Source organism: Paramacrobiotus metropolitanus, unplaced genomic scaffold (genome assembly GCF_019649055.1).
Source record: "Paramacrobiotus metropolitanus isolate TYO unplaced genomic scaffold, Prichtersi_v1.0 Parri_scaffold0000038, whole genome shotgun sequence".
NCBI lineage: Eukaryota > Metazoa > Tardigrada > Eutardigrada > Parachela > Macrobiotidae > Paramacrobiotus > Paramacrobiotus metropolitanus.
The window spans coordinates 347,429-375,360 of NW_026570258.1; the positions used below are offsets into that span (position 1 = coordinate 347,429).

At 46.2% G+C, this 27,932-nt stretch overlaps 5 protein-coding genes across 5 annotated transcripts; 4 read left to right on the plus strand and 1 right to left on the minus strand.

Annotated features, from left to right (window-relative positions):
- The first annotated feature begins 326 nt into the window (after positions 1 to 326).
- LOC129590031 (uncharacterized) lies at positions 327 to 2,673 on the plus strand. The gene is made up of 3 exons (XM_055485004.1): positions 327 to 1,191; positions 1,496 to 2,267; positions 2,328 to 2,673. Exons 1-2 carry the CDS (start codon positions 568 to 570, stop codon positions 2,255 to 2,257), a joined length of 1,386 nt encoding a protein of 461 aa, XP_055340979.1. The 5' UTR covers positions 327 to 567; the 3' UTR covers positions 2,258 to 2,267; positions 2,328 to 2,673.
- Positions 2,674 to 3,380: 707 nt separating this feature from the next.
- LOC129589964 (uncharacterized) lies at positions 3,381 to 8,143 on the plus strand. The gene is made up of 4 exons (XM_055484906.1): positions 3,381 to 4,250; positions 5,103 to 5,287; positions 6,020 to 6,541; positions 7,683 to 8,143. Exons 1-4 carry the CDS (start codon positions 3,923 to 3,925, stop codon positions 7,839 to 7,841), a joined length of 1,194 nt encoding a protein of 397 aa, XP_055340881.1. The 5' UTR covers positions 3,381 to 3,922; the 3' UTR covers positions 7,842 to 8,143.
- A 3,358-nt stretch (positions 8,144 to 11,501) lies between these two features.
- LOC129589986 (uncharacterized) lies at positions 11,502 to 14,503 on the plus strand. Its single transcript, XM_055484929.1, has 2 exons — positions 11,502 to 12,034; positions 13,272 to 14,503. The coding sequence occupies exons 1-2, from the start codon at positions 11,640 to 11,642 to the stop codon at positions 14,323 to 14,325; spliced, it is 1,449 nt and encodes a 482-aa protein (XP_055340904.1). The 5' UTR covers positions 11,502 to 11,639; the 3' UTR covers positions 14,326 to 14,503.
- A 6,592-nt stretch (positions 14,504 to 21,095) lies between these two features.
- Positions 21,096 to 22,993, plus strand: LOC129590004 (uncharacterized). The gene is made up of 2 exons (XM_055484958.1): positions 21,096 to 22,051; positions 22,224 to 22,993. The coding sequence occupies exons 1-2, from the start codon at positions 21,323 to 21,325 to the stop codon at positions 22,662 to 22,664; spliced, it is 1,170 nt and encodes a 389-aa protein (XP_055340933.1). The 5' UTR covers positions 21,096 to 21,322; the 3' UTR covers positions 22,665 to 22,993.
- A 735-nt stretch (positions 22,994 to 23,728) lies between these two features.
- Positions 23,729 to 24,922, minus strand: LOC129589941 (uncharacterized protein K02A2.6-like). The gene has a single exon (XM_055484883.1). The coding sequence runs from the start codon at positions 24,920 to 24,922 to the stop codon at positions 23,729 to 23,731; it is 1,194 nt and encodes a 397-aa protein (XP_055340858.1).
- Between the last annotated feature and the right edge of the window lie 3,010 nt (positions 24,923 to 27,932).

Below are 27,932 nucleotides of genomic sequence, written 5' to 3' on the forward strand. Positions count from 1 at the left end.
ATAAAGTATAAACTTACAGAGTACCTTAGCAAAAGCTGTCGGCGAAGTTAGTGAAGGTCGGAAATAAACCTTTTGAACAGAAAATTTCTACACTTTATCGACAATAGCCAGTATACATAACAACATGCCTGCGCTGATTTACACTAATAAAAATGATCGAATTTAAACAGAAAATGAGTGAAATAAAAATCACTGTCTTCTTGCCCACCGGCTCGCCATAGCCCAGAACGATAAGCACGTTTCTACAATCTACGGTCTACATATTTTCAGATGGTTTACTCAAGATAAATGCGAACCTGCCATCTGCATGAGCATTTTTATTTTCAGCACTTCGCAATCCCGTAATCGCAGTTAGATCTTCTAATATAACGAACACGCTTTGAGTTTGCAGTTATTAGGTTCCTATTTTATACAGTTATCATTCGATTCAGTACAGACTAGGAGAAGATTGTTTCGCACGGAGACTGCAGTTAATCACAGACCGAGAAGGGAAATTCTGCATCGTTCCGTGGCGACTGGCGTTTGAAACATCGCATTGAATCGGATGCGCTCCGTTGCTGGTCGCGTATGAGCAGGAACATGCATCTGCACGGAGACGACGACTACCCGCTGTTGGCATGGAACGCCGTGGACGTTCTCGTCGACGGACACCTGCAGCACGGCTACGTCATTAACAAGGCCCAAGGTGGCCTGATTATTGATTTCCGTTGTTCTGCGCAACGTGCGCAGTTGATCGAGTACGGACGCATCTTTCGTCTGACTACCTTTTCGAGCCTAACCGAAAACGTGCCGCGGACAGCGGTGCAGGTGCTGTTGCGCCGTCCGCCCGACGGCGCGTTGATCTGGTATTCGGGAACGGTGGTCAGCCTGGGATCCTATTCAAATGACGCTTTTGAAACCGTGCAAGTGCAGCTGCCCCACGGCACAGTTCAGGAGTGGGTTCTCCGCGGCCAACTGTGTCCTCTGTCCTCGGTGGTGAATCTGGAGAAGGGACGCGTCGAGGAGAAACACTTTGTGCTCCGTAGTTGTCACTTGCCCGCAGCTTTCTGCGCCGATGGGTCGCCGCTTCTCGGAGAGATCTTCCAGTGGCAGTTGACGCGACGATTCGATGCCAGGAGCGTCGCCTTTAACCGTTCGACGCTGTGGTATTTGCAGCGTCAGTATGCCAGTCCAGTGACAGCCCGCCAAGTGGTAAATACGTTTGTCGTAATTGGCAAAGCTTCTGCTCTTTCTGGTCTGTTATAGCACGTTCTACGTTAGTTGTTGAACGATTTTCTTTTACCATTAGTTAATAAGAAAACGCAGGCTTAAGTACTTTGCTGGATTCATTTCTTAGTACAATTTAAATAACACACCCTTGAACGATCCGCGTTGAAAAATCTTCCAGTGGTCTTCCAGTGGTCTTGATCTTCCAATGGCGCGTGCAAAAGCGTTTTCTCGAAAGTTACGCGGGTGCCAACCCACATGTTCAGTGATGTGTGTGGCTTGTTAACAGGAAAGCGTCTACGCCTGGGCGAAACAACAAGAAGCCAGTGGCGGCACATTGTGCACATCCCGGACAGCGCAGCAGATACTGCGTCGAGTAGCTCAGCAACGAAATGTTGATGATCCTGATGGAGGAGTTTGGCCGCTACCGCCTGAGCTGGTGGTAGCGGTCTTCCAGTCGCTGGATTCCATCGAACGGTTCCGCTGTCGTCGTGTGTGTTCACTGTGGAACAGTATTCTTACCACGGAAGCATATTTCCCCGACGTACGAGTATCGGGCATCGATGCGGATTACGAAATGCCTTTTAATGCTAACGACCTGTTTTGGGCGCCGGCGGGCCTGCTAAAATGCCTCAGCCACACCACCACGATGGTGGTTATTTCGGATATGACCTTTTTCTCCTGCAAAAACATCCATCACCTGTTCCAGCACATCCTCAACGCCAGCCGCGTACAGACGCTGGTGTTGCGTGGCTGCGGTAACCCTGCGGCCGAGAACGTGTTCCAGGCCGTGGCGGATCTGGCTGACTTGATCGTGCGATGCTGGCCGACGTTCGATCGCGTTATACTGAAGAACTGCAGCATCTGTGATGCCGATCTACGGGCAGTGATTGCGCAGCGTTCGTTCAGCACCCATTCGTACATGCGGCAGGATATCGCGCTGCAGTTGGTGGATCTCATGGAAAACAGTCTGGCTGTTGAGAAGCAGCTGGACCGACCGGCATTGGCGGAATGGATGGCTGACGTTGTTGCGAGAGGAGCAGATTGTTAAGGTCATTCGGGTATGGTGTATGTTTTCTTTGCTTTTAGTTGATCGGGAACGAATTGTGGGTTTGCTGCAGGATCTGAATTACTACCAGAGTTGGGATCCTCGCCCGACGACTGCCTACCGCGGGCGAATGTGGACCGTGTCGACCATCTCCGATTTGGATGTCAGCCAACTGACCACATTAACTGCCACGGTCTTGTGTCTACACATTGCTTCAGCCGACTGAAAGACAATACCGATGTGTCATTTAATTCGTAATGCACCGGCCGACCACAAGGTCCACAAGTATTGTTATAAGAAGGAATGCAGAGACTGTTTTTTTAAACGGTTCGTTCTGTTTATTGACTGTTCTGAGTTCTGACCAGTACCATGAGTGCAGCATAAATATGCAGTTTTATCGGACTTTAGTTGTGGTTCTTTATTTGCGGTTTGAGTTTGAGGCTGAGCCTAATATGTAGTTCGGATTTTGCTGGGCCTTTTCGTAATTGTAGCCTAGTTTATTATACACTGGGCCTCGCTGCGAACGATTAAACAGTGTACATTGTACTGGCACACTGCATCAATATTTAGCGTACAACTGAAACTGAAATCACACTTTAACACAGTCACATCAGCAGTTTCTTGTACGGTATGGATTTCCACTTCTATTCAGTGTAATCCATGAAGCATTGTTGTTCGTAGCGCATAATTCTGATTTCTGAATGAACACTTATCACATGGCTCTTTGCTGAATGCGCTGCTTGGCCATTCACAAAAATTATTTATTAATATGTGCTAATGAATGCTTGCTAAATTTAACAATTAGCGAACTTGTTTTTATAATGCGCATGGATTATACTAATGGCATGCAACATAAATCAAGAGTAATCACAAAAATATGCAACCCATGCACTGTTGACTGATTGAATAAAACGATTTCCTTCCTTGTCGCGTTCTGCAAGCCTTCATCGAGGCACGTGCCGATGAATACCCGGCCAAAAATGTACAGCGGCACCTTCAACACTGAAACGTGCGCCGGTTCGATAACGGTGCGTATACAACTGCACCTGTTGCCAAGGGAAAAAACAAGGCAGGCAGGAAATGCCGTGACAAAGCAGAAGTCATCCAGCTGTGACTAGCAATAGCGGTGTTAACGAACAGCACTACAGTCTTGTAGTACGAGTACTCTTTTGACTTTTCTTCATTCACGATTGACTTCTTAGCAATCAGCTGTGCAGTTGCAGTATCAAAACCATCCACCGGTGGCGTACAAATGTCCTATCTCAGCGTTTTATCAGCGTACGACTTGTACTACCGTACAACGCGTCTGCGTGCTTGAACACGAATCAATCAGCTGTTTTACTCTCTCTCTGGCGCTGTAGTATTTTACTCTTTCTCTCTGGCGCTGTACTGTTTTACTCTTTCTCTCTGGCGCTGTACTGTTTTACTCTTTCTCTCTGACGCTGTACTATTTTCACTCTGTCTTAACTTTCTCAGTCGTGTGTGTGTGGCCACTGATAACCAAGCGAGCAATGCAGGCCAGTGAACGACGCTTACCAAAACACAAAGACATGCAATCTTATCTCCGTTATCACCGCGAATCCTCACCGTGTTCCACTTGATTACATCCGGAAAAATGTGAGGCAATTAGTCGATTCTCCCATTTCGCTGCAATCCAATGTTCCCGCCATGTTCTGGCTGACGGAGTTTAAAACGCGCTGGCCGCTGCTGTACACGGTGGTGGACCGTTTCCTGGTCTTCTTCGTCCTCTTCCCCAGCGTCGTGGCCTACTGGGCGTCCATCTGGGCGGTACTGGATTATCTCCTCGCCGACTTACCCATTGAACCGCTGATCTGGGGGTACATTGTCGCGGGGGTGTTCGTCCTCGTAGCTCTCAACTGTTTCCAGTATGATCTCAAGGAGCACTTTCAGGAGCCGCACGGGAATGTGGTGAACATCATCGTCAAGCGGGTGTACACCGCCGTGGCCGGGTGCGGGAATTTGTTTCTGTGGAAAGGTTGGTGGGCACGACTTTCTCATGTCATTAGCTTGTGTTCATATGCAGATTGCATCGGGCGCTTTGCAATTGAGGTTGGTAGTTGGTACGTGTTTAGTGTGTCAGCGCTCTGGTACGGTGCAAAGTGCGCTGATTTTTTGGCGCGCGTTTACCAGCGGCTTTTGAAAGAAATGCTTTATGCGGCGCTGACAGGATTAATAAACGGTTAATTTGGATGGTTACGCTGCGGCCTCGTGTATACATTATCATCGTATTTGCACACTTGTTGGCACTGGATCAACATTTGTTCTGGTTTTGATAGTATAGTCTGACTCTGCGATAAGGAGTTCAATCAAGTCTATTTTGTCTAAATATTTTCTTAAAATTAAATTATTTTTTTGTCTTCGGCATGTAAAAAGTAAAAACGTTTCGCTTTTAGTTCTGTAATTTTACAAGTTTCATTCGTAATACGATGATCAATGATTCAATGCGTTCGTTCTTAAAAATGTTGTAGTTTTTATTCAAAAATATTTTTATTTACAGCTAAAAATGTCTTTATTTCCAAACCGAATTTTATTTCAATTTGTCTTTATTTTAACCAGATTTTAACACGTTAGTAACGCGATGATAAATATTATACTTCTTAAAATTTTTAACTTATAAACTAAAATTATTTTATATCGTAGCAGTATTTATTTCAGTTTTCATCTTTATTTTAAGAAGATTTTACCACGTTGTTAATGCGACGATAAATTTTATTCTTAAATATATTTTTATTTTAATTGAAAATGTTTTTAATTTCTAATTAATAATTTTTACCATGATTTTTCTAGTGAAGTTTGTCCTTCTTGTAATGCTGGGTTGTTCTGGCAGGCGTATGGTGGGCGCAGGACTACTACTCCGGGACCAGCGTGGCCAGCGCCGTCTTCTCCATAGTCATCGGCGTGATCCTGCTGATCTTGCTGCGGTGCTCGTGCAACGGGATCGCCGTGCCGCTCGGCACGGCCTTCGATGAGCATGAACAATTTTTTATTATTCCCACGCGCTTTCAGAAAAAGGTACGTCTGCGCACGATTTCGTTAAATGCACCAGGGAATTTCTCGACCTGGGAAATCAATTTTAATTATGAAGTACTGTAGTGTGACCGCATTTGCACCTTATGGTAATTTGTTGGCTATTGCCATTTAGTAAAAATAAAACAAAGAAATCTATCGGTTAAATTATCTAATAAAACAGATTTGTAATGAGAATTAAAATGTTGTAATAATAAAAATATTCCATTCTTTGTATACTTCTTTTATTTCAATAGCTGGATAACAATATCAAGGTCTAGTTACGATTAAACAACTTAACATTCTCAACAGTGCCAATCACAGAAGCCGCGTTACCACGTTGAATTGCTAAGGAAATATAACTACCTTCCATTCTTAACTACAATAAATTATTCTACATATTATATTCTATTTTGCATTTAAATTTCATTTGGTTATGAATTAAATACTATAGTTAGAGTGAACTACCTAAATCAATAAACCGAATTGTAATAAACAGATTTTATTATTATTATTTTATCATAGTAAATCAAAGTGTTCCCCTATTAAATATCTGAATTACTGTTTCGTATTGCATTTATATTTTGCATTTTTAATTTGCCGAATGATATAAAAAATAAAATATGTGGGTGCATCCTATATAAAATGTAAAAAATGGAATATCCTATATAAAAATATATGGGTGTCGTAAGTTGAAATTGCGCGTTGCTTTTTACCGACAATGTTCCTACTGTGCAGAATGACGAACGCTGCCTGCTCCTGCTGGACTCCCTGTTCTCCGTGGCCGTAGTGGGCTCCCTGGTCGTCTTCGAGTGGCGCGGCATCTGGCTGCTCCAAGACCTCCTCGTCTACCCCAACAACAAGGACATCAGCGTCATCCTCAGCGTCTTGATCGGCTACTACGTGGCCATCATGGTGGATATGGCGCAGAAACCAGCGGCCAGCTTCTCCGCCTACCTGGAGAAGCACTACGGCTGGTGGTCGAAACTGGTCTTCGAGGATCTGTATCTGTTGCTGGCCAAGATCTGTGTGCTGGCGGCGTGGCGGGGGCTGTGGGTGGCCTGCGAGATGTGGATCCGCACCCCGGAGTACGCGGTGTTGTTGGATCGATCGTTGATTTTGTGTGTCGTGTCGTATATTATCCCCACGGTGCTGCTGCACGCCAATTCCTTTTTTATCCTGGAGGTGCAGATTGACGGGGGCATGGCCGATGGCGCCGGGTGTAAGGTCAAGTGCACCGTGCTCAATCATTACGTCGAGGTCAGTGTGGTGGTTCTGCATGCCTACTGGTGTTTTTGAATATTTTCCGGATTTGGTTTGTATTTTTTAGGAATGTTTTTGCTCGGTTAGGTGGTAAATTTGTCGTTTTAAATTTTATTTTTTGAAACATTGATTTATCGATGTGGTAACTTTTTAAATGTACTTTTATCAAGTTTTGACATTTTTAGAAATTGTTCGAATATTTTGAATATCTCTTCTGGGCTTGACAATAAATTTTTCGTTTAATGATTTTTTACAACACCGCTGTTGGAAAGTCTACCTAAATTTTGCAATGTATCCATTTTTCCTTTTTGAAGAATTTAACAATTATAACATCCTGACTGACCAGCGAATCCCGTGAGTTGTGTCCAAGAAACACGACATCTGTGCCTAACAGTGACCTGAAAATGAATTTTCATTTATTGCTAAGCTAATTAGAAAAAATATGGAAAAAACTAGCAACACTGGTTTCAAACTTTTACTTGCTACTGAATCTACTACAAGCCGAGAAAATCATCAATTTTTACAAAGAGCAGCGCTGTACTACTACGGTACTACGTGCCGCTTTGACTGCGCCATTACACTACCATATCTTCGCACTATTGCAATGTGCAAGTGCAGACAGAAAAAATTAAGAAGTTTTTCGCCATCTTTATCATTATTTAAAAAATATCCCTTCTGAGATAAGTAACCAGTTTTTCGTTAAAAAAGAAATTTGTGTGAAACTCAGCTGTAATGCTCGCTATTGAGCAAATATGATCGCATAATGTTGAGCTTAAAGAACCGAGCATTCACTGCACATAAATAGCAAAAGGGAACTGCTCTTTAGCGTCGATTGCAGATAAATTAAAAATATTCCTGACCTTCATTTCAGTCGATAACAAGTATTAAAATTATAACAGTAATCGCATTATGTAATTTATGCCACGCTGCTTCCGTGCTCGGAACAATCGATGGAACGGCAGCATTAAATGAAATTTTGTTACTTTGATTAACTGTTTCTGTTCTGTGATCTTACCACGATTTTGTGAAATAAAAATTACATTATTTATAGTACATATTTTATTAATCGACTTCTTCTTATGAAGTGACAATCGCATAGTTCTTATAAAAATTCATATGCTTATTTTAAATTCGTTAGTTCTGGGATCCCGAGAGCAGGAAAGCCCGCGGGAAGAGGAGAGAGAAGGAGAAAGTGGCCATGCTGTCGCCCATGTCCTCCACGGAGTCCACCGCGACATCGTCCGGCGCGTCGTCCGGGCAGAATGACGTCTCACCGGATAAGATTCCCATTCCTTAAATGCATGCATTTCTGAATTTGTGGTATTAGCCTTTCGTCCTGTCCTGCTCCTGAATGGCATTCACTTGGGCACGTGTAATATTGTGATGCTGCCGAATGCGGCGATGGAAGTGTTATAACCGATAAAATTTTTTAACAAATTCCTCTAGTTTTTTGTTTGTTACGAATTGGTCGGGAATAGCGTCGGTTCGCACAGGTGCTGCCAAAGCGGAAGACTTCTGTTGAGAGTTAGCTATCCTTTTTTTGATGCTCTTCTCCATTGATCGTGATTGCCGGGAAATAATAAATACGTGTTTATACTGGTTCTGTTAGGCGGCATTGCCACGTTCTACCCCCTGCCCCATGAACCGCCATTGCGGCACACTTCCCTCAATTTCATGGACCTGCTTATGTTACCATTTTGCCGGAGACTACAGAAATTCAACGAAAATCGAGTAAAAGCAGGCTTTGAGTAGTGTGTCAGCTGTACTTATACCTTTGTTAACCGAATACAACACCGCGTTTTACCGCAAGCCGTATTCCAGCCGGCTGCCTCCTAGAGCAGGTCAAAAAGTACCGCGACTGTATTTTTAACGCGCCTTGTCATTCTTGTCTCGCGGTACTTCGCGCAAACGCGAAATACATTGTGACCTTTTAAAATTTTGTATGTCGACGCTTACTTACGCACTTTGTGCAGGGCCAGTAATGCTCTTACCACTTTAAAATTGACTACCGTATATGCTGACAAAACGTTAAAGAAATATGCAGCTGACCCAACGCTATAAATCCGCTTATTAGTTGTGCCACATTTTATGCGGCATCTGCCAGATTTTATCGTTTGCCAGTTGCCAGAGTCTCCAGGTTTTATCGCTTGCCATGCCATTGGCAGTGCCACTGGCAGGTGCCAATGCCACGTTTTACCCCCTGCGGTTCTGTTAGGCGACCTGAGAGTCACATGAGAATTGTATCGGGTAGTCTATCGTTTTGTAGGCTTTATATTGTTGAAATTAATTTAAATGGGATCCGCAGTTGTTGAGTAATATTAAACGGCAGTAATAGATAATCAGTCATGACCGCCTTCTAGTCTTTTTTTTATTTCTTGTTATTTTTTTATTTTATTATTCTTTTTATTACTTCGGGACAGACATTCGTCATTCGGCAGGGGGATGAATGAGGTATATCGCGCCAACAACCGACGCGTATATTTGTAAAACACAGAAAGCGGCGTATCCGTGCGTGGCGCTCCTGGATCGGTTGTTCTTCTGCCTTGCAATTGGTGTCAGCAGTCAGCATTCTCATATTCTACCGATGTGGCGCCTAGAAACCGGGTTTAGAAAGGTCACCGCTGTATCTAAGAATGTAACGTTGCATAAGACAAAACAATCCGAATCCGTACACTTAATCGTGTTCAGATACAAGCTCTGATAAGATATGTGCCGGGTTTGCATGGATGGTCTCGTGCGAAAGGTCATCACTGTGAAAAATCAGGCAAAATGTGTCATTGAAATGCACCCGTAAATAAAGAAAACTGCAACCGCGCAGCTTTCTTTCGAGACTGCTAATTTGAAAACCGCTTAAAACTTAAAAAATGATTTACGTCTATTCAATACAAAGCCGTTTTCAGTTGTGCGTGCACTTATCTGAGTGTGCAAAATTAAAAAAAAATCGGTCAGTAACGAGACATCCGGCGCATCTGTGTTGCGTTAAATATTTTTAAGTTTTTGTTCCACCCATAACTGGACAACCGGATGTTGCGCGCACTGACGCACAAGTGGAGCACCTGGCACACGATGGGCCATAAAACGCTGCAAAATTATGTTCTCAATCAGGATTGCACGAAAACAGATAGTTCCGTGCAGATACTTCCGTATTTCCGTACGTACACGAATTTCCTTACGTACACGAATTTCCGAATTTCCGTTTCCGTTTCCGAAAACAGATATTTCCGTACGTACACGAATTTGATAGCATGTATCGGCACATTTCCCTTAATGTATGAGGCCATTGTCTGTACTGCAACCCTTTTTGGCGCGCATCCGGTTAATATGGAATAATCGTAACTAAGGATGTCTTTTTACCATACCAGGTGAATCCAGGAAAATAAAATATGACGCTACAAGTAATCACCTAAAGCTTCCGTTACTAACGAAACCTTTGGCTTTCGGGTGCTACCCATTATTTTTGAGATGCGAGGTATTTACGCCCTATCCGGTATTCCAGCTAATGTCGGCTGCCGGGAAGCGGAACTCCTAATATCTATATCTGTATACTAACATCGTTACATGTAACTGATCATCATCCTCATGCTTCATGTCTCTTGACATCTCCAATGTTGTAGGTCCCGTAATAGTAATAAATGCTTCACAAGTTGAAGAAGCGCTTTTGTGCTGGGTATTTCCGTTGTTATGCGCCAACTGTCAGCTAGAAGATCAAATTGATCAGTTTGTACTAGCTAGTCCAGAGCAGCCAGCCTTAGACACCGTAAACAACGTCTGAATGACAAACGGCCAGGCTTGTTTATCTTTACGGCTCGCATTAAATTACTGCCTGCATTATCTGGTGTTCTGATGACCTTTCGCCGATTAATCTGCTTCCACAATAAAACGGGCTAGAACACGGAAATGTATTTCTTGGGGATGTCATTCACCAAGTGAACCAGAGCAGTATGCTCATTTTGTAACACATGACGGGTACATCAAGCATGCGTTGCTGAAGCGATATACGTACTCTGTATGTGTCAGAATGCGCAAAGCATACTACTTTGTACGAGTAGTACTGTCAGCACATGATGCGATACTGTCCTTTTTGGAGGTTACACATGCTATCAGCACTCAGCAGTTGGTATTCTGCAGTTACTGCGATCTTAAATTTCATAATTCATTTTTTATTAATGATGCATTCTGTTAATTTTCTTAGGTTCGCTAACGCATATGGGTTACATAAAAGATACTGCAGAAATACAGTTTTATTACTTGTTAGGTTTATGTATAGGTAAAAAAAGAGGCTTTCTGTACAATACACCTTGTTAATTGTGCCCCGGGGTGAATCATCTTGGCCAGATATACGGATTCGCAATCACTCCTGTACAGCTTTAATAAAGTTAGCAGTGCGGAACATACATATGGATTGGCGGAACATGTCGTGGTCCAATAATTGAGAGTCTGGCTTTTGTGTTATAAGTTTATAAACCATTAGCGTGTGCAACACATGTACAATACTTTATAGCAGCTAGTGAAAGTGCTGGTACTGTTATCGGCCATTGTGACGTCACATTAAGACAGTAATCCTATCCAAATTTCAGTTGTACAGTACATGTTAACTATAATATCATACTCGTGTTTCGGTACATTTAGTACATCGCAAGATACATCTGCAAAATCACAATATCTATATACCTTACGCACAGAATAACAGCACATGTGTGTTTTCTAAATAAAATCAAGAACAAAGAACACCATAGTAATTATTCGCGTAACATCAGCATCGCCTCGTGTAAATCATTGTCACGCACCAGCAGATCATTACATCGGTGCAATGGCATTCAACAAAGCGATTATTCGCTAGTCTGATTTCTCAACGAGCGTCGCAAAGTGCATCCGCCGTGTACACTTGTCGGATCCTCTGTGTATCACTCTTCAACACACAAGACGCCGAGTAACCGATCATGTAATAAATAAAAAAGCCGGCAATTATTTCCCATTGAATAAAACTTACCCTGCATATGTAATTTCTTTGATTCACTTTGCAAAGTAGACCACACTGTCCGCTTCAGTAATGGTCACCGTGCATTAACCGTACATTAACATTCAGACTGGAAAAATGTTGGATAAAGTGTTGGTATTATTATTTGTAATTTCGCGGATAAATGGGGAAACGTATAGTGTGTACAATCCCTCGTACAGTACGATCAATCTGCCCATCTTCGCAAGGAATATTCAGCCGACCAATCAGAATTATTTGAAGGTCTCGATGGGACAGCCGCAGTTGGTGGGCTATTTGACCCCGGTGCGGAAGACCGGGGGCACGGCGTACTATCCCATCCCGGTGCCGGTGGATTATGGAAATGGCGGCAACTATGGGAATGGCGGTAACTATGGGAATGGCGGCAGTACGTATTCCGTATCGGAATACTCACCGTCGGGTTATGATAACTCACCGGCGTACTCGCCGAGCCCGGTGTATAACTCCCCGTCGTACTCCAGTCCCTCGTACAGGTATGACTCTATTTTCTCTACGTAGTATCCTAAATATCCAAAGTTTACGTTACAGTTTACATTAAAGTTCACATCCGTCATACGAAGGTTTAACTTAAAGAATATTTTTAACGAATGAAAATAATACGTAAAAAACTGAATTATTGTACTAATGGTAATTAAAGCAAAAAGTGAATGCAAATATAAAAACGTGATAATAAAACAGAATTAAAAATTTTCTTTATTGCACAATTTAGTGTATTAACGAATGCAGCGCCGCAGTAACCTTTGCGTAAATACTAGTATATGCGTAGAAGTTTTATTGCTTTTGTACGACTATTGAAAAATAATAATATGTCGCACAATCAGTCCCACGTTTGTTCATTTTATTACACCGATTACCTATTTCAAGCAGTCTTATCACATAACTAAAATTAGTGCTAAACTGCTAATCGAAAATAACTGGGGTGCTTTTTATCGATGTTATAGGATTTTGTTGCAAATCTACATTATTTTGATTTGCAAACGCTTGCATAGGAAAACCCATGTGCGTTAAGTCACTGCGTTTCAGTACCGCGTTTTGCTTTTCATCATAATGGACATAAAATTAATAATTACAATGTGTCCGAGCACTACGAACTACGAAGAAGCATCAATTAAACGATAGTGAAAGTTTTTTTAGGTCATGCTGTCATAATTATACTGCACTCACACGTGCGGCACGAGGTGTAAAAGACCAGAGAGCGCTGTGTCGTTTCGCCGATACAGCCGCGATGACTGCTACATTAATCGGATTTGTAGTTTAATAATCGGATCACTTACTAATTATTTTAAGATATTTACTTATTTTTTTAAGATTCAATTTGTTACTGTTTAATTACCGAATGCCGTAGTTTAACAACCTGTTTTGACAAAAGCGAGAATAGTTTCCGGTCGGCATAAGATTTTCGTTATATACTGTATGCACAGTAATAAATTACATAATGTACAACGTACACGGTAATAAAAACATGAGAATAAATACATAAATATACGCCTTTTTGTAATTAGATAAATAGCAAAAAAGTTAAACCTCTGGTCTCTTAGGACAAATTGTTGTTGTCGTTGTCGCGCAATCGCACCGACCGGTCTAAAAGACTTGCACTGTATACATGCAATAATCGCCTAAGACTTTACGCTCTTGCTACATTATGCATCACGTTTTTGTTACATTACCGGTACATGATACATCTATAATAATTAATTGTTTTGTGTACAGCTCTCCAACTCCCAGCTACTCATCACCCCCGCAAACCTACAACGACAACACGTACAACCCGTCCCCATCGTACTCTCCCTCGTACGCACCCGCGCCCAGCTACATTCCCTCCGGCTACTCCGTCTACACCACGCCCGCGCCCTATATCGCGCCGCCCGCCTACAGTCCACCGTCGTACGCCAGCCAACCTTCTTATTCGCCGCCGTCATACAACAGTCCGCCCACCTACTCCGCGCCGGTGTATGACAGCCCAGCGCCATCCTACTCCGCGCCGCCTTCCTACAGCAGCCCACCTTCCTATTCCGCGCCACCGTCATACAGCAGTCCGCCTTCGTACTCCGCTCCCACGTACGATACACCGGCCGCCCCGACGTACAACTCACCGCCTAGTTACTCCGCACTATCGAGCTATTCATCCCCGCCTTCGTACAGTGCGCCTTCACCACCGTCGTACAGTGCGCCTTCACCACCTACTTATTCCTCGCCTCCGAGCTACGCGGCTCCGCCCACTTACACCGCACCCTCGCCGCCCAGTTATTCCTCACCGCCGTCCTACTCCTCCCCACCAAGCTACTCCTCTCCGCCCAGTGCGGCGATCACGTACTCATCACCTCCATCATACTCTTCCCCTCCGGCATATTCCTCCCCGCCTTCATACAGCGCCCCCTCGCCGCCCTCTTACTCCTCCCCACCGAGTTATTCGTCTCCACCCAGCGCGGCGATCACCTACTCCTCCCCTCCGAACTACAGTGCTCCGTCATCGTATTCCTCCCCACCGTCATACTCTTCCCCGCCGATCTATTCCTCGCCTCCCTCCTATAGCCCAACCTCCCCGTCCTACTCCTCGTACAGTGCACCCCCGTCGTACTCCTCTCCACCGGCATATCAAGTCATTGCCAGCTACTCTCCGCCGACGATCATTCCTTACAATCCGCCGGTGGATAACAACGCCGGCAAGTACGTCGGTTATGGAACAGCCGCGCAAAGCTACTACGGAGGTCGGAAGAAACGGTCGATCGTGCCACGGAAAACAGTGTACCAAAGGAGACGATAGTTTTTGTACTTATCTCGAGAGATTTATTTGAACCACGGGGAAGTTTACTACGGTCAAGCCTTTCCCGTTTCTCTCCCGACGGCTAGGAATATAATTAAAAGTTAATAAAGTTAACACATTAATACTAAAAACGTAATCAAAATAAATAAGCTTAGTATCCTGCGTATACCTTCTTCCGATATCTAAATGCCATAGCTGAGCCGAGATTGTTCCAGTTAAATAACCACGCCGAATACCTTTGTAACTGCAACAGTTAGTAGAGCAGTGCCGATCATAACGAAAACGCTGCAACAAGTTAACAAATACTGTAAATGTTCTACTGTAAATGCAGACAAAATGTGCTGCTAACAATCTCCATACTTCGTATGCTCTAAAAAACACTTCTAGTCGCTATAATTATTATTTTCTTGTTAAAGGAAACATTCGGAAATTGACGCTCTGCAATTTCAAACACAAAAATAGAAAAAAAGCAAATTAATTGGCCTACAAACCGTATACAGATATACGTACACACTACCCTAGCATTCCTCCTGGTCCGTAGAGTTTTTAATCACTCGAATATCACGTCTGGAAACATTACTACGCCGAAACATCTCTGACGTGTAGGGAAGTGGGCGAACGAAACAATACCGCTTTAATATCGATTCTTATCTAGAGTAGCTTACCTTGAAAGCTACTCTAGGTATATATAAGTGTCGATAACGTCCACTTCCCTACACAGATGGCACGCACAACGAGACAATGCATTATCCAAAATTAATGAGGTAAGAGACCATCAGCCCCAAGAACTGCAGCAAATGCTCAGTAAATTTAATTACCCGGTTCGCGTGAAGTAGCGAGACTGCGCCGAGCAATTACGCTCTTCTGGGCCGTCACGTTGTATTTTCTATTCTCACAGGAAGAGAAATGTTTAACAATTTACGTCCACGCTGGTTCCGCTATCGGGAACATGTCGAAATCAGCTCATATTAAAATGCGCACGTCGGTAGCCTGGCCTTATGTTCCGGCAGCCGCTCCCTGGTTGTCTTCCTTGAAGCCATACATCTTTGTGCAAGTCACGAACAATCAACAACTTACCTGCGGCCGTCAACGAATGATTCAATACTTTCAGTGGAATAACATTCGACAATGTAGGACTAAAGGTAAATGCCTCGTTCTAACGCATATTAACAAATAATCGCCAGTCCGTTCGGATCCAGTGCTGGCGATTTACAGATATGCGCATTGGATATGTTCCTGTTTCACACCATTCGTTGGTTTTATCATTGAATTTCTGAACGGAAGACCAACGTTTTGATCTCTGCTTTTTTAATCATACGTTGCATAATCTGCGGACTGCTAGTGCATAATGCCACGGAATAACACGACCTTTATCACACACGAAAATTTCACAAGCTCTGAGAGGGAGCAACGGTGGCCGTACATGAAAATCATCCGCACGACCTTCTGCGCCGCTCAACTCCTTCTCAACACCGGCATGTTGTTGGCCTTCGTCGTGCGGCGCAATCTCCGCACCTCCTTCACCGTGTACATCATGTTCCTGCTGTTCAGCAACATCGTCTACGCCGGCGCCGAGCATCCCTTCGAAATCCTCTTCCAAACCTACAAAACCGCCTGGATGCCGGCCACCCTGTGCGGCTTCTACCTGTATTTATTCTGGGTGTGGTGCGGCGTACCGATGCACATGCACATGCTCATCACCGCCAACCGTCTGTGGGCCATCAGTTTCCCGCACCATTACCGGCACTATCATACCATGAAGATGGCCGTGGGATTGTGTGTAGTGACCGCGTTGTACGTGCATCTGGTGGCGCTGCCGTTGATTGTCATTGACCAGACGGTGTACGCGGTGTTTATTCCGGAAAAAGGCTGTACGCTGAATTTCGATGTGGCCGTGATTAATGATTACACCACGGGTGTGCAGATCGTCATCTTCGATGTGCCCATCGTGTTTGTGGTGTTGGCATACCCGTTCTTGCTGTACAAACAACGGTTGCGATATAAACGCCGCTGGATGGACGACCCCTCGGCGTCCAATCGGGTGCAACCCAGCGCCATGGACAGCCTGCCGACCAAGGTTAGTCACTAAGATTGGATCGATCAATTACCTATTCAGATCTAAGGCAACGATGATCTTTGGTATTTATTAATTTTACGTTAACGGCAAAACGTTTAAGACGCTTGCAGTTGTTGCAGACGCTTGCACTGACTGCACTAGAATTGTTAGGATTCATTGCAATATCTCTAACAATTTTTGAAAAACTTAGAATTTCGAAGAGTTGTAACAAGAGCTGTTGGTAAATTTAACAGTATCTTCATTCGGCTTAAATGCAGTCTTTGGTTTAGCTACCTGTACATTAGCCGTATAATTACCTAGCGAGCGTCTTAAGGCCGGTGTCTTAAACATTCCGCCATAATTGGTGCTGTTACTAAGGATTTAATGAAACGGATTGTGTTTGTAGCGAAGCGAAGATACCATCACCAAACCGAAAGAATCAGCCCGACCGTTCCTGCTCTTGACTTTCCTCACAGTCAGCGCGTTTGTGCTGTGGACACCGACGATGACCTACTGGACCGTGGTCTGCTTCCTGGCGCCCACCTGGGATGTCTACACCATACCCATTCGACATATAGTGTCGGCTATGATCGCCTTCCAGCCCGTACTGGATCCGGTGCTGTTCGCGTTCAGTCTGCATGATTTCCGCAGCGGCATCCGGCGTTTCTTCCGTTGCTGTTGCAGAACAAATGTGGCAAGCCCATAACGGAACATGTTCTTTAACAGGCAGCTGGAAGAGGGTGACTCCCGGGTTTCCGGTATATATCGTGTATTTCTTTAATTTCTCATGTTAACGTTTTCGTTGATTTGTTTGCTTTTCCTCCAGATTATTTTTCTAATTGTAGATTTTTGCCAGATCCCTCAAAATCGAAATTATTGTTGTATTTATAATTAATTATATTTTTATAGTTGCATTAATAATATGTAGCAGCACCTGGCCGGCTCCGAGGCCGACCTGCACGCCGCTGAGACGGAGGATGCGGATGACGGTAATGTCTGCCAATTCCAGACCGATTAAATTCATTTAAAGTTCTTAGCCGACTCGTGAGATTTTTGTGATGGATACAGTGTGCGCCGATATTGTGACAGTTAATTTTAAATGGTTATTTAGATAATGTAAATTAATTTGTCAATTTAAATTATTTGTTGTGGCAGTTTATTTTACTTATTATGGATTAACTCGTGGTGTAATTATGCCACGAGAAACTGTGGTTGGAATTGTCGAGAAATTACAGAAAATTTCGATAGGAAAAATATTTATGTACAGACTGCCAGTTTCTTGCTTATGGCGCTCTTTATTAGGCTATTAAAATTACTCGTATCATCTTTTCCCGGCGTTCACGGGCGGACTGCAACTTCCAAGACATAATAATGTAAATACTTACATATGGAACGTTTCGTACCAAAGAAAAAAACTGGAACGTTTTTTTCCTTCTTGTAGTCACTGTAGTCATCTGTAGACAACCTGTAGACACCCTGTAGACAGCCTGTATACATCCTAAGAAAACCTAAGAAACCAGGTGACTACAGTATGTCTATAGTGGTGTCTACGGGATGTCTACAAGTGACTACCGGTGTATACAGGCAGAGTATCAAGCTGATCCTAAGAAGGGCTACCTGTATACAGCGGTAGACATCCGTAGACAACCTGTAGACAGCCTGTAGACAACCTGTATACATCCTAAGAAAACCTAAGAAACCTAAGAAACCAGGTGACTACAGTATGTCTACAGGGGTGTTTACTACAGTGCGTCTACAGATGTATACAGCAGAACATCCAGCTGAACCTAAGAAGGCCTGCCTGTATACACCGGTAGACATCTGTAGACAACCGGTAGACGCCCTGTAGACATCCAAAAAAGCCTAAGAAACCAGGTGACTACAGTGTCTACAGTGGTGTCTACGGGCTGTCTACAGGTGACTACCGGTGTATACAGGCAGAGTATCGAGCTGAACCTAAGAAGGGCTGCCTGTATACAGCGGTAGACATCCGTAGACAACCTGTAGACACCGTTGTAGACACGCTGTATACATCCTAAGAAACCAGGTGACTACCGATAGGTCTACAGGGTATCTACAGCATGTATACAGATGTCTACTGTGACTACAAGGAGCGAAAAAACGATTCACTTTTTTTCTTTGGTACGAAACGTTCCACAGGTGTAATACTACCTAAAACAGAATATTGACGTAATATAGCAAAATATAAGTAAATTAATTTGTGTAGAATAAATGCAGTTATGACGATAGAATGGAAAAATTTACTGAATAAAGTTACCGTAAGAAATTTTATGTAGAATAAACACGTAAATGTCGAATAAAAACGCTTAAGACGAGAGGTACCCAACATCTGGTTAAATTGGTACACCCCCCGTGCTACATATGGTTCGAAAGAGCGTTACGAGATCTACATACCCATACCCGTTTTACTAATTGATAATAAAAACTGAAAGAGCGCATGGGGACCATATGTTGGGTACCCCTCGTCTTAATACCTAGTACTCTATGAATAACTAAAATTGACTGAATAAAGTCACCGCAAAAACTTTGTGTAGATTAATTATTAAAATAAGTACAGAGTAAAAAATTATTCGTACTCCTCGTAATCGCCTACATAACCCGGCTGAGTCGTGAGACGTGCAAGCAGCGTCCGCACGTGACGTGCTGCACGTCTTACGAGTCTACGAGAAATTACCATAGAGGATGCGCAGCACGTAACGTGCTGCAATTCTCCTAATATCGGCCGGGACCAAACTACCACTCCGCGGGACGGTACCACGGCTCTGCCGTGGCACCGTAACAAGCGTGCCTAAATGCAGCCGGGCTTATTAGCGCCAGCACTGGTAACGAGCGGTCTTCGACCCGGTGCGGCAGCAGGTTACCGAACTCTCGGTCCGTGGAGCGTCCGCCGTCCGACGATAACAGCGCCAGTCTAACCACGAAGATTCGCGGTATCTGAACGCTGCCGAATCTGGTGGCGCTGCAAGTGGGCGAAGCCCACGGTCTGCACATTGCCCGCCAGGATTTCAACGGAATGCCCCGGGTCAAAGCCATTACCTTCCGTATGGCGACCATCGCAACCATGGAGCCGCATACCTTCACGGATTTGCCGCGCTTGGACAGTCTGCTGCCAGATGACGGTCTATACGTTCTGGCCCATACGCAGCTGCATACAAGGCCGGAGGATGCGTTGACAGCGTCGCGCCGCGACGACTTTGAGATGGTGTACCGTGTGCACTGCGACTGCGCGTTTGCCTGGCTCCGCAATTTTCTTCGCCAACGACCTAGCCTCATGGCAATTACAGGCGACAGACTTGGTGGTCTGCTGGTGGATTGCGCCATGAATGCCACGGCTGCAAATATGATTGCCCATCGCTACGGGGGAACTGAATTTTCTTTTAACGTCACTTGCTACAGTTCAGCATGCTAAATTTCCCGCCGGTCAACTCTGAAACTGCCCATATTAACCACAACAGTAGAGCCATGACTTGGCTACTCTAATCGCGTACTCTGAATGACTGCTCTGAGTGATTCGGCTACTCTAATTGCGTAGTTTATTAGCGTAAACCGTCCAAAATAAAATTTAAGTAGCGCGAAAGCGAAAGTTTTCGTAAATGTACATGAATTTGGTACCTCGTACATAGTGCATGTACCAAGCCCACTTCCCTTAACAGTAAGGTTGTTACCGTTGCGCTATTCTACCAGTGCACCGGTGCAATTTTAAAAAAATTGCGGTGGAACTTAAAGCAATTAACTGAGCAGGCGGTGCATTTTTCGGGAAAACCCTCTAGCACTGCCAAGAAGTTCTGGAGATTGATAAGTAGTAAAGTCGAGAATTGGTTGCTTTTTCGGTGACGGCCGTGCGCTACACCGGCGTTTGCCGGTGCGGTGTAAAAAATTGCGGCGTGGTTTTCGTTTTACATCGCACCGTCCGGTGCGGTCTTTCGCTTCACACTGGCAAGCTGATTGCGATTTCTTGTAAAAAACCTCACTGGAAGCACACCGGTGTACACCGCACTGTTAACAACCCTTGTTAAAAAATATCTGTACTCGTACAGAAAGCACGCGAGTCACGCTATCCATACAAAAACCAGTTCAAAAGTTATATCGCGAGTTACGCTACCATAGCCTGTAATAAGTAATATATTATACTGTATGTAATTTTCATGCGAGTTACGCTAGATTTAAGGTTTCTTGATAGCGAGTTACGCTTCGGGGTTACGTAATAAATCATCTGGCCAAACGTATTCGGGAACAGACTAAAGAAAACCGTGCCAAGCAGTTTTTGTTGCGGCGTTGCAGTTTAGAAATACAACAAGGTACTGTATTCTTGGTACAGTTGAGAGCAGCGTTGATGAACCGTTTTTGGTTTTCCAGAAGTTTGAACTGTTTTCACATTTGTAAACGAATAACGACTAAAGTGTAATAATAATTTTTGCCTTACTTGTTAATAACAAGATCTGTAAATACGGACATAGGATATATAAGTCACATGCTGAGTTTTCATCTACGTAGCCAGTTTAGCAAGCTGCATCCGTTCTTTTTTTCTTGTTAGCTACACTCTACACAGCAATGACCTAGCTAAACATAAAACACTAACGAATACTACCTGCAGGCTACAGAAGAACATGAGTATTCGGACATTACCCTCTTCCGGCAATCTACGAGCGGCACGTTACGAATAATTATCGCTTCCGTTACGAAGTATTTAAGTGTTTTGATAATATATCCGCGATTTGCGGCTAGCAAGTTCCGGTTTGTGCACAGATGGTCCACGTAGCATGCATAGACGTGATGAAATTTTGTGCAGCCAAATTGTCTTCTGCTTTTTGACATTGAATCCCTTTTGAATACATTTAAACATCAAGGAAACATACGCGACACCACGCTGCTCTCTTAAGAGATAAAGGTTGCGGATCAGTCAGCGCATATCGGTCTGAAATGTCGGTTTCGGCCATGTGGCTGTCCCGTAAAATGATGTTTCCGTTGTTTATAACGACAGCAGTCGTTATCCTGCCGCTTTCAGCAGACTTCCCACAGAGATCTATTGGATCAGGCAAATACGGCTACGGAATGTCCGACTCGGCCATGACATATGTAGACCCACGTCTCCAACCTGTATGTCGAACCTTCGTCATGCCGGCCTGCGATCCTCGATGGCTGTACTGTGCCTGTGGAAAGCCGGTGTTCAACGTTAGCGACATTCCCATAGACAAGTCTTTCCTGTACCTCGGTGAGCAGACAAGTGACAGCGGGTGGGGTTTCGCGGCCCAATGCGATTCCAACTGCTTGTTACCCGAGTTTGATTCTCTGCCTCCGCATCTTAATTTAAGCGACATTCGCCTGAGCAATATCTGGGTGGCGCCCAACGATGCTCCGTTTCCCGTTGGCCGTTTCCTGATTAATGTCAAGCGGACGGTACAGAAACTGCACCTGGTGGAGATTTATTTGCCCACGCTAACAAGGGATACATTCGCGGGATTCACCGTCCTCCAAACCCTTCAGCTAGAGCGCAACCGAATGACCGCCATTGCTTTAGATGCTTTAGAGGCATTTGTCCCTCCACCGGGAAACACACTACCGTCCCAACTAGAGTGGATCTTGATTAACGGCAACAGTTTGCAGCATTTTGATTGGTCGGTGTTCATGCCACTGGCTGACACTATAAAGGTATGTACGAGGTACGATGTACGACGGACGATGGACGACGATGTACGACACTCGTAGCTAACGCATTCTCCATGTCTATCATGCTACGTAAAACTACTGACAACATTGTTTCGATACTCGAAGATTATTACTCGTATTTGCCCTTTAAACGCTAGTGAGCTGCTTTTCGTAGCATATTGCCTTGGAGACCAACGATATTCATCAAGTGTATCCCAGCCGGTTGTTCGTAATGCGCCGCGTGGAATCTGTCAGTCTGGCTGGGAACAACCTGACCGTCGTGGACAGCCGCTTTCTGGACAGTCTGGTGCAGGCGGGCTGGCGTTCCGGCTTAAATCTGGGGTATAATCCGTTATGCACGACCGACGTGCTGTGCCGCTGTCCGTCCTTATTCAGCCTGTGGGATTGGCTCACCAACGCACGAGCACGGATCACCCAGGTCGAACCAGGAGTTAAGGTCAACTGGAGATTTACTGACGGGCTGACATGTGGCAATTACACCGACATTCTTCAGGGAGATGTTTTCCACCGCTTTAGTGTCTCCGAAAAGGGTGGATTAGGGAAAGCATACAAGGGTGTTGAAGTGGAAGCACTGGCTAATTTGAGTCATAATTAGAGGAACGTCGACAGGAACTGAATCTATGCTTCTTCGACTGGAGTTGCACCGGCATCTGCAGTATATTTTGTTTTGTAATTAGAGATCATATCCTTAAAAGAATTCCGAATTTATAACTCCGGCTATAATGTAATTCATGCTTTTGCAAGCTTTGCTGCATTCTCTTTGCAACGAATAATTCTTTTGTGAATGTCATTGTAACCTTTGCTTCATACGTAGCCTGTTTGGCAAGGCTCTTGGTTTTTAATGCATTATAAATAATGGCCAGTAAGGCGGTGGTCAAATAGGTTGTTCTTAAATGGGTTTTGAAGACACCCCGAGCCGAATGAAAGAAATTTGTTGCATTTTCTAATGGTACCAATATCATGGCGTAACGGCACTGGATGCGCTAGATGAACTTGCACACAATGCGGAGTGTACGGAAACGTCGCACGCTGCTCGATAGTCGATATGCTACGCGCACGCGATGCCCGGCAAGAGAAAGGTGGCGGCCGGGTTCGGCCTTAACTATGAGGGCAAGTTCATTTAGCGGCAAGCGTACTCCCATGCAGGCGTGTGTGCCAAAGCCGAAACTTTCCAACTGAGCGAATAGTCTGGCTATGCGCGAAAGCTCTCGCACGGAATGACAAGAGTATGGAATCTACGCAGCGGGAGTTTGTTGTTATGATGTCCATAAAGGAAATACGAAAGCATCCTAACATTCACGACACTGAATTTTGTTATGATGTCCATAAAGGAAATACGAAAGCAGCCTAACATTCACGACACTGAATTGTTTTCTAAGAGTCCCAAAAAAACTCTATAAAATTATCTGTGATAGTGCTTTTGCTGGTGACATAATACGCATCGCACAATGTCGTGACGTGATAATAAATGTACTTTTATTATCGAACGCAGGTCGTTGACTGACTGCCAGCAAAAACCAAAACATTGACTGGTATACATAACGTTGCTATGCAGAAAGGTCATGTGTATACACACATATTTCTGACACCTGCCCCAGTGGGGAAACCCACTCAACCAAAGCCAAAAATAAAATCAGCGTCCGAATTTTGGATCCGCGATCAGTCGATCGGTTCTTTTCGGTCTCTTCCGCTTCGTCGCACTTCTGCTTCTGGGGGCTTCAGTTGGGAACTGGTATCGGTTTTCGCTTCAGGAACGCGTGGCGTTTTCTTAGCATTCTTCGTATTCGCTAGCTTCACTGGTTTGGCGCTATCGACAGACGGTAATGTAAGTTCAGGTGTTTTACCAGTACCGATCTGTCCACCAGCATCCTGCTTTGTGATTGCTTCCGGAATGACATCGTTAAGCAGTGCCGTCTGCGCAGGCGCTGCTGGCGATGCGAGTGGTACGTTCGGTACATCCGGTGCCTTCAGTGGGACAGGTACGACAGGTGCAGCTGGTGGATTCGGTAACGCACGCTCGGCTGGGTGCAGCCAGTGCCTCGGTCGCATCTTATTTTCATGCCTTCGCAGGTCCGTTCCGTTGACTAGGACAACCCAGATGCGTGTACCTTCACGTTTGACCAGCTGTCCACGCTGCCAGTCAACTGCACGGTTCGGACGGTAATCTCGTACCATTACGTATTCACCAACTAGGAAATGCTTCTCCTTTGTCCGTTGGTCGAAATTTTGCTGGTAACGCTTCCGGTTACGCTCCACTGTTGTCATCAGGACAGGCACCAGCAAGTCCAGCTGACCACGCAGCTTGCGACTCAGAAACAATTCCGCTGGTGACTTGCCAGTTGTGGCCTGTGGCGCGTTCCGGTATCGGAACAGGAATTCCCGCAGAGCTGTGGGCAATGGCTTCCGGTCGGCCATCAGCTTGCTGATTCCGTCCTTAAAGGTTTGAACGTAGCGCTCCGCCTGGCCGTTCGACTGTGGGTGGACAGGTGGTGTACGCAGATGTCGGATGCCGTGTACCGTGCAGAAATTTGCAAACTCTTGCGAGGTAAACTGCGTACCGTTATCGGTGACGGTTTCGGTGCAGGCTCCGTAACGGCTGAACAGATTCAGGAGGGCCTCCAGAACGCCGTCGGACGTGGCATGTTTCATCTGGATCACCTCCGGCCACTTCGACATGGCGTCCACAATCACTAGCATCATTGTGCCGTGAAATGGACCAGCGAAGTCCATGTGGAGCCTCTTCCAAGGTGCATCCGGCACTTCCCACTGCGCCAGCGGGACTTTGGCCGTTTCTTTTGCGCGTTCAGTGCAAATTCGGCATTCACTGGACATTCGTTCGATGTCCTTGTCCATGTTAGGCCACCAACAGTATCCTCGTGCTTCACCCTTCATCTTCCCTGCTCCCATGTGGGCGCTGTGAAGGTAATCCAGGATCTCCTGCCGGTGCTTCGATGGCACGACGGTCCGGGATCTCCAGCATACGCAACCGTTGATGGTGACGAGCTCGTGCTCTAGTCGCTTCTAGGGACGCGCTAGGGTATCAACCGTCGACGGCCAGCCGTTCATAATGTATCCATGCACGGTGGACAATTCCGGATCTCTGGCTGTTTCCTCGGCGATCGCTTCCCCCGAGACCGGGCAACGCGGCACGTTGTCGACGTGAACAGCGTTGACCACACTGTCCATCCCCAGGGCGGGCAGGCCATCCAGCTGCGTCGAATGCAGTGGCAGGCGGCTTAGTCCGTCAGCTTGGCCAAACTCCTCGGTGCGGCGGTACTCGATGCTGAACGAATATCCCATCAGCATCAGCGCCCACCGTTGGAGGCGGTTTGCAGTCACCACCGGCACTCCTTCCCGTTGACCAAACACACTGAGCAGCGGTTTGTGGTCAGTGCACAAAGTGAACTCGCGCCCAGCGATATATTGATGGAACTTCCGGCATTCGAAGACCAGTGCAAAAGCCTCCTTTTCTATCTGGCCGTAGTTCTTCTCGGCGGTTGCGAGCGTCTTCGACGCGTGTGCGATTGGCCGTTCCGTCCCGTCCGGGAAACGGTGACAGATCACGGCGCCAACGCCGTACTGTGACGCGTCCGCGGCGAGGACCAGCGGCATCCGGGGATCGTAATGAACCAGGAACGTCGCGCGGACAATTTGCTCCTTCAAGGAGAGGAACTGCGTTTCGCAGTCCTTGGACCAAGACCATGCGACTCCGGTCTTCAGGAGATTGTGGAATTGCGCACACTTTCCGGACAGGTCGCGTACGAACTTCCCGTAATGGTTGACCAGACCCAGGAACGCTCGGAATTCGCTGATGTTGGTCGGCCGGGCCATATCGCGGAGTGCCTTGACGCGGTCCTGGGAAATGTGGCGACCTCGGTGGTCCACCACGAACCCCAGGTACTCCACGGAGTCCTGAAGGAAGAAGCACTTGCTGCGCTTCAGCGTGAAACCGTGCTCTTCCAGGCGTTGGAGCACCTTCTCCAGGTTCCGGAGGTGCTCCTCTTCCGTCGCCCCGGTGACGATGATATCGTCGAGGTAAATGGCGACTCCCTCGCATCCCTGGAGGATACTTTCCATGATCTGCTGAAACACGGAGAGACCGCAGGCGACACCGAAGGGGAGTCGGTTGTACCGAAACAACCCCTTGTGCGTGTTGATCACTACCAGGTTTTTGCTCTCTTCGTCGAGCTCCACCTGGGCGTACGCTTCCGCCAGGTTGAACGTTTCCCTCCGTTCAGCTTCGCGAACAACTCATCGGGCGTCGGCAGCGGGTGCTGCTGGACGTCGAGAGAGGCGTTGAGTCCCGTGCTAAGGTCGGCACAGGTGCGGATGTCTCCAGCCCGTTTCTGCGCCGTCACCACTGGAGCTGCCCAGTTGGCCCGTTCCACTGATGTAAGGATGCCCCTCTCCACCAGGCGATCCAGGTCGCGCTCCAGTGCTTCGCGAAAGGCAAATGGGACTGGTCCAGCTTTCCGGAATACAGGCGTCGCGCCAGGCTTTAAGTGCAGGTGAGCCTTGTAATGTTTACAATGGCTCAGTTCGTCCCGGAAAACAGCGCTGTGTTTCTTCAGCAGCTGTTCCACCTCGAGCGTGCCGGAAACTGTGGACACCATGGTCGACTGCAGATCCCGCAAACTCAGTCGGCTGAGGTCCAAGGCGCGGATCCAGTCCCTACCCAGCACGTTTTCCCCTGTGGCCACCACCACAATCGGCAGTGCCTTGCGAGGGCGTGCGTAGGTGACTTCCACGGTCGCAGTACCGATGACCTTCAGCGTGTGCCCCGTGAAGCTCCGTAAAGTGTTCGTATACGGCGACAGCTTCGGAGATCCGATTGATCGCCACGTGTCGGCCGTAATAATCTATCCAGTACGGGCGACACAGGCACGCCATCCAGCTTTACTGGTACGTGGATGGATCGTCCCCCCGTTGTGTCCACTGACAAAACGTCAAATTCCTCTTCCACGAGGAATGTCCGTCGTCCGTCTCTTCGCTGCTGGGTTGCAGGTTGCTTCCCACTTCGACACACTTTCGCAATATGACCCTTTCTTACACAGTTTTTACATGCTAGCTCCTTCGCCCAGCACTCCGCTCGGACATGTTGGCTAGAGCCGCAGCCATCGCACACTCTTCCTGTACTACTACTAGTTGCAGGCTGCCTGCCCGGACCAGCGCCGCGCCGCTGCTGTCCGCCTCGGCCGCCGCCGCGGTTTCTTCCTCTTGCGCCGCCGCGGTTTCTTCCTCTTGCACCGCCGCGGTTTCTTCCTCTTGCGCCGCCGCCACGGCGTGCATTGTCCACGCGAGCCACATCAGGCGCCGTACTGCCCTTCTTGTTGCTCCTCCGGAGCTCGTACTCCTCGCTAATCTCCAGAGCATTCTTCACGGTGGTGTAGGTCTGGGATTGCAGGTGTTGGCGTGTAGCGTCGCTTGCGATTCCGTTCAGAAAGGTCGCCGACATATTCTTCTCAAGTACGTCGGCTGGGAAACCGCAGGGAAATGCCTTTCGCCGCAGGCGATTTGAAAAATCCAGCACGGTCTCACCGGACTCTTGCTGCAGCTTGAAGTAGTTCGCCCACTCGGTGGCGGCGTTCGTTTTCTTCACGTAGGCATGCTCGAGCTTGTCCACCAGCTGCGCAATTGTGAAATTATCGGGATCAGTAGGTAAACACATGGAGAAAAGCATTTCCCCCGCATCGATCCCGAGTGAATCCATGTAGCGAACACTTCTGGTCTTCCAGGTCATTGATTTTCCGTAGCTTCACGTAATTCCTGTATTGGAATTGCCACCACCGCCATGTCATCTTCGCGGGTTCAAACTTGATCAGCCCGGATCCAGTCTTCTCGCTGGACGTCGTGGGGGCTGATG

What these genes read in the sequence shown, in the direction of transcription:
- LOC129589986 (XM_055484929.1), top strand. Translation starts at nt 11,640, where the DNA reads ATGTTGGATAAAGTGTTGGTATTATTATTTGTAATTTCGCGGATAAAT. An exon ending in TACTCCAGTCCCTCGTACAG is followed by an intron (nt 12,035 to 13,271) that starts GTATGACTCTAT and finishes TTTTGTGTACAG; the next exon opens with CTCTCCAACTCCCAGCTACT.
- LOC129589941 (XM_055484883.1), bottom strand. Translation starts at nt 24,922, where the DNA reads ATGGACAAGGACATCGAACGAATGTCCAGTGAATGCCGAATTTGCACT.
- LOC129589964 (XM_055484906.1), top strand. Translation starts at nt 3,923, where the DNA reads ATGTTCTGGCTGACGGAGTTTAAAACGCGCTGGCCGCTGCTGTACACG. An exon ending in GAATTTGTTTCTGTGGAAAG is followed by an intron (nt 4,251 to 5,102) that starts GTTGGTGGGCAC and finishes TTGTTCTGGCAG; the next exon opens with GCGTATGGTGGGCGCAGGAC. An exon ending in CCACGCGCTTTCAGAAAAAG is followed by an intron (nt 5,288 to 6,019) that starts GTACGTCTGCGC and finishes CCTACTGTGCAG; the next exon opens with AATGACGAACGCTGCCTGCT.
- LOC129590004 (XM_055484958.1), top strand. Translation starts at nt 21,323, where the DNA reads ATGTCGGTTTCGGCCATGTGGCTGTCCCGTAAAATGATGTTTCCGTTG. An exon ending in CACTGGCTGACACTATAAAG is followed by an intron (nt 22,052 to 22,223) that starts GTATGTACGAGG and finishes TGCTTTTCGTAG; the next exon opens with CATATTGCCTTGGAGACCAA.
- LOC129590031 (XM_055485004.1), top strand. Translation starts at nt 568, where the DNA reads ATGAGCAGGAACATGCATCTGCACGGAGACGACGACTACCCGCTGTTG. An exon ending in CAGTGACAGCCCGCCAAGTG is followed by an intron (nt 1,192 to 1,495) that starts GTAAATACGTTT and finishes GCTTGTTAACAG; the next exon opens with GAAAGCGTCTACGCCTGGGC.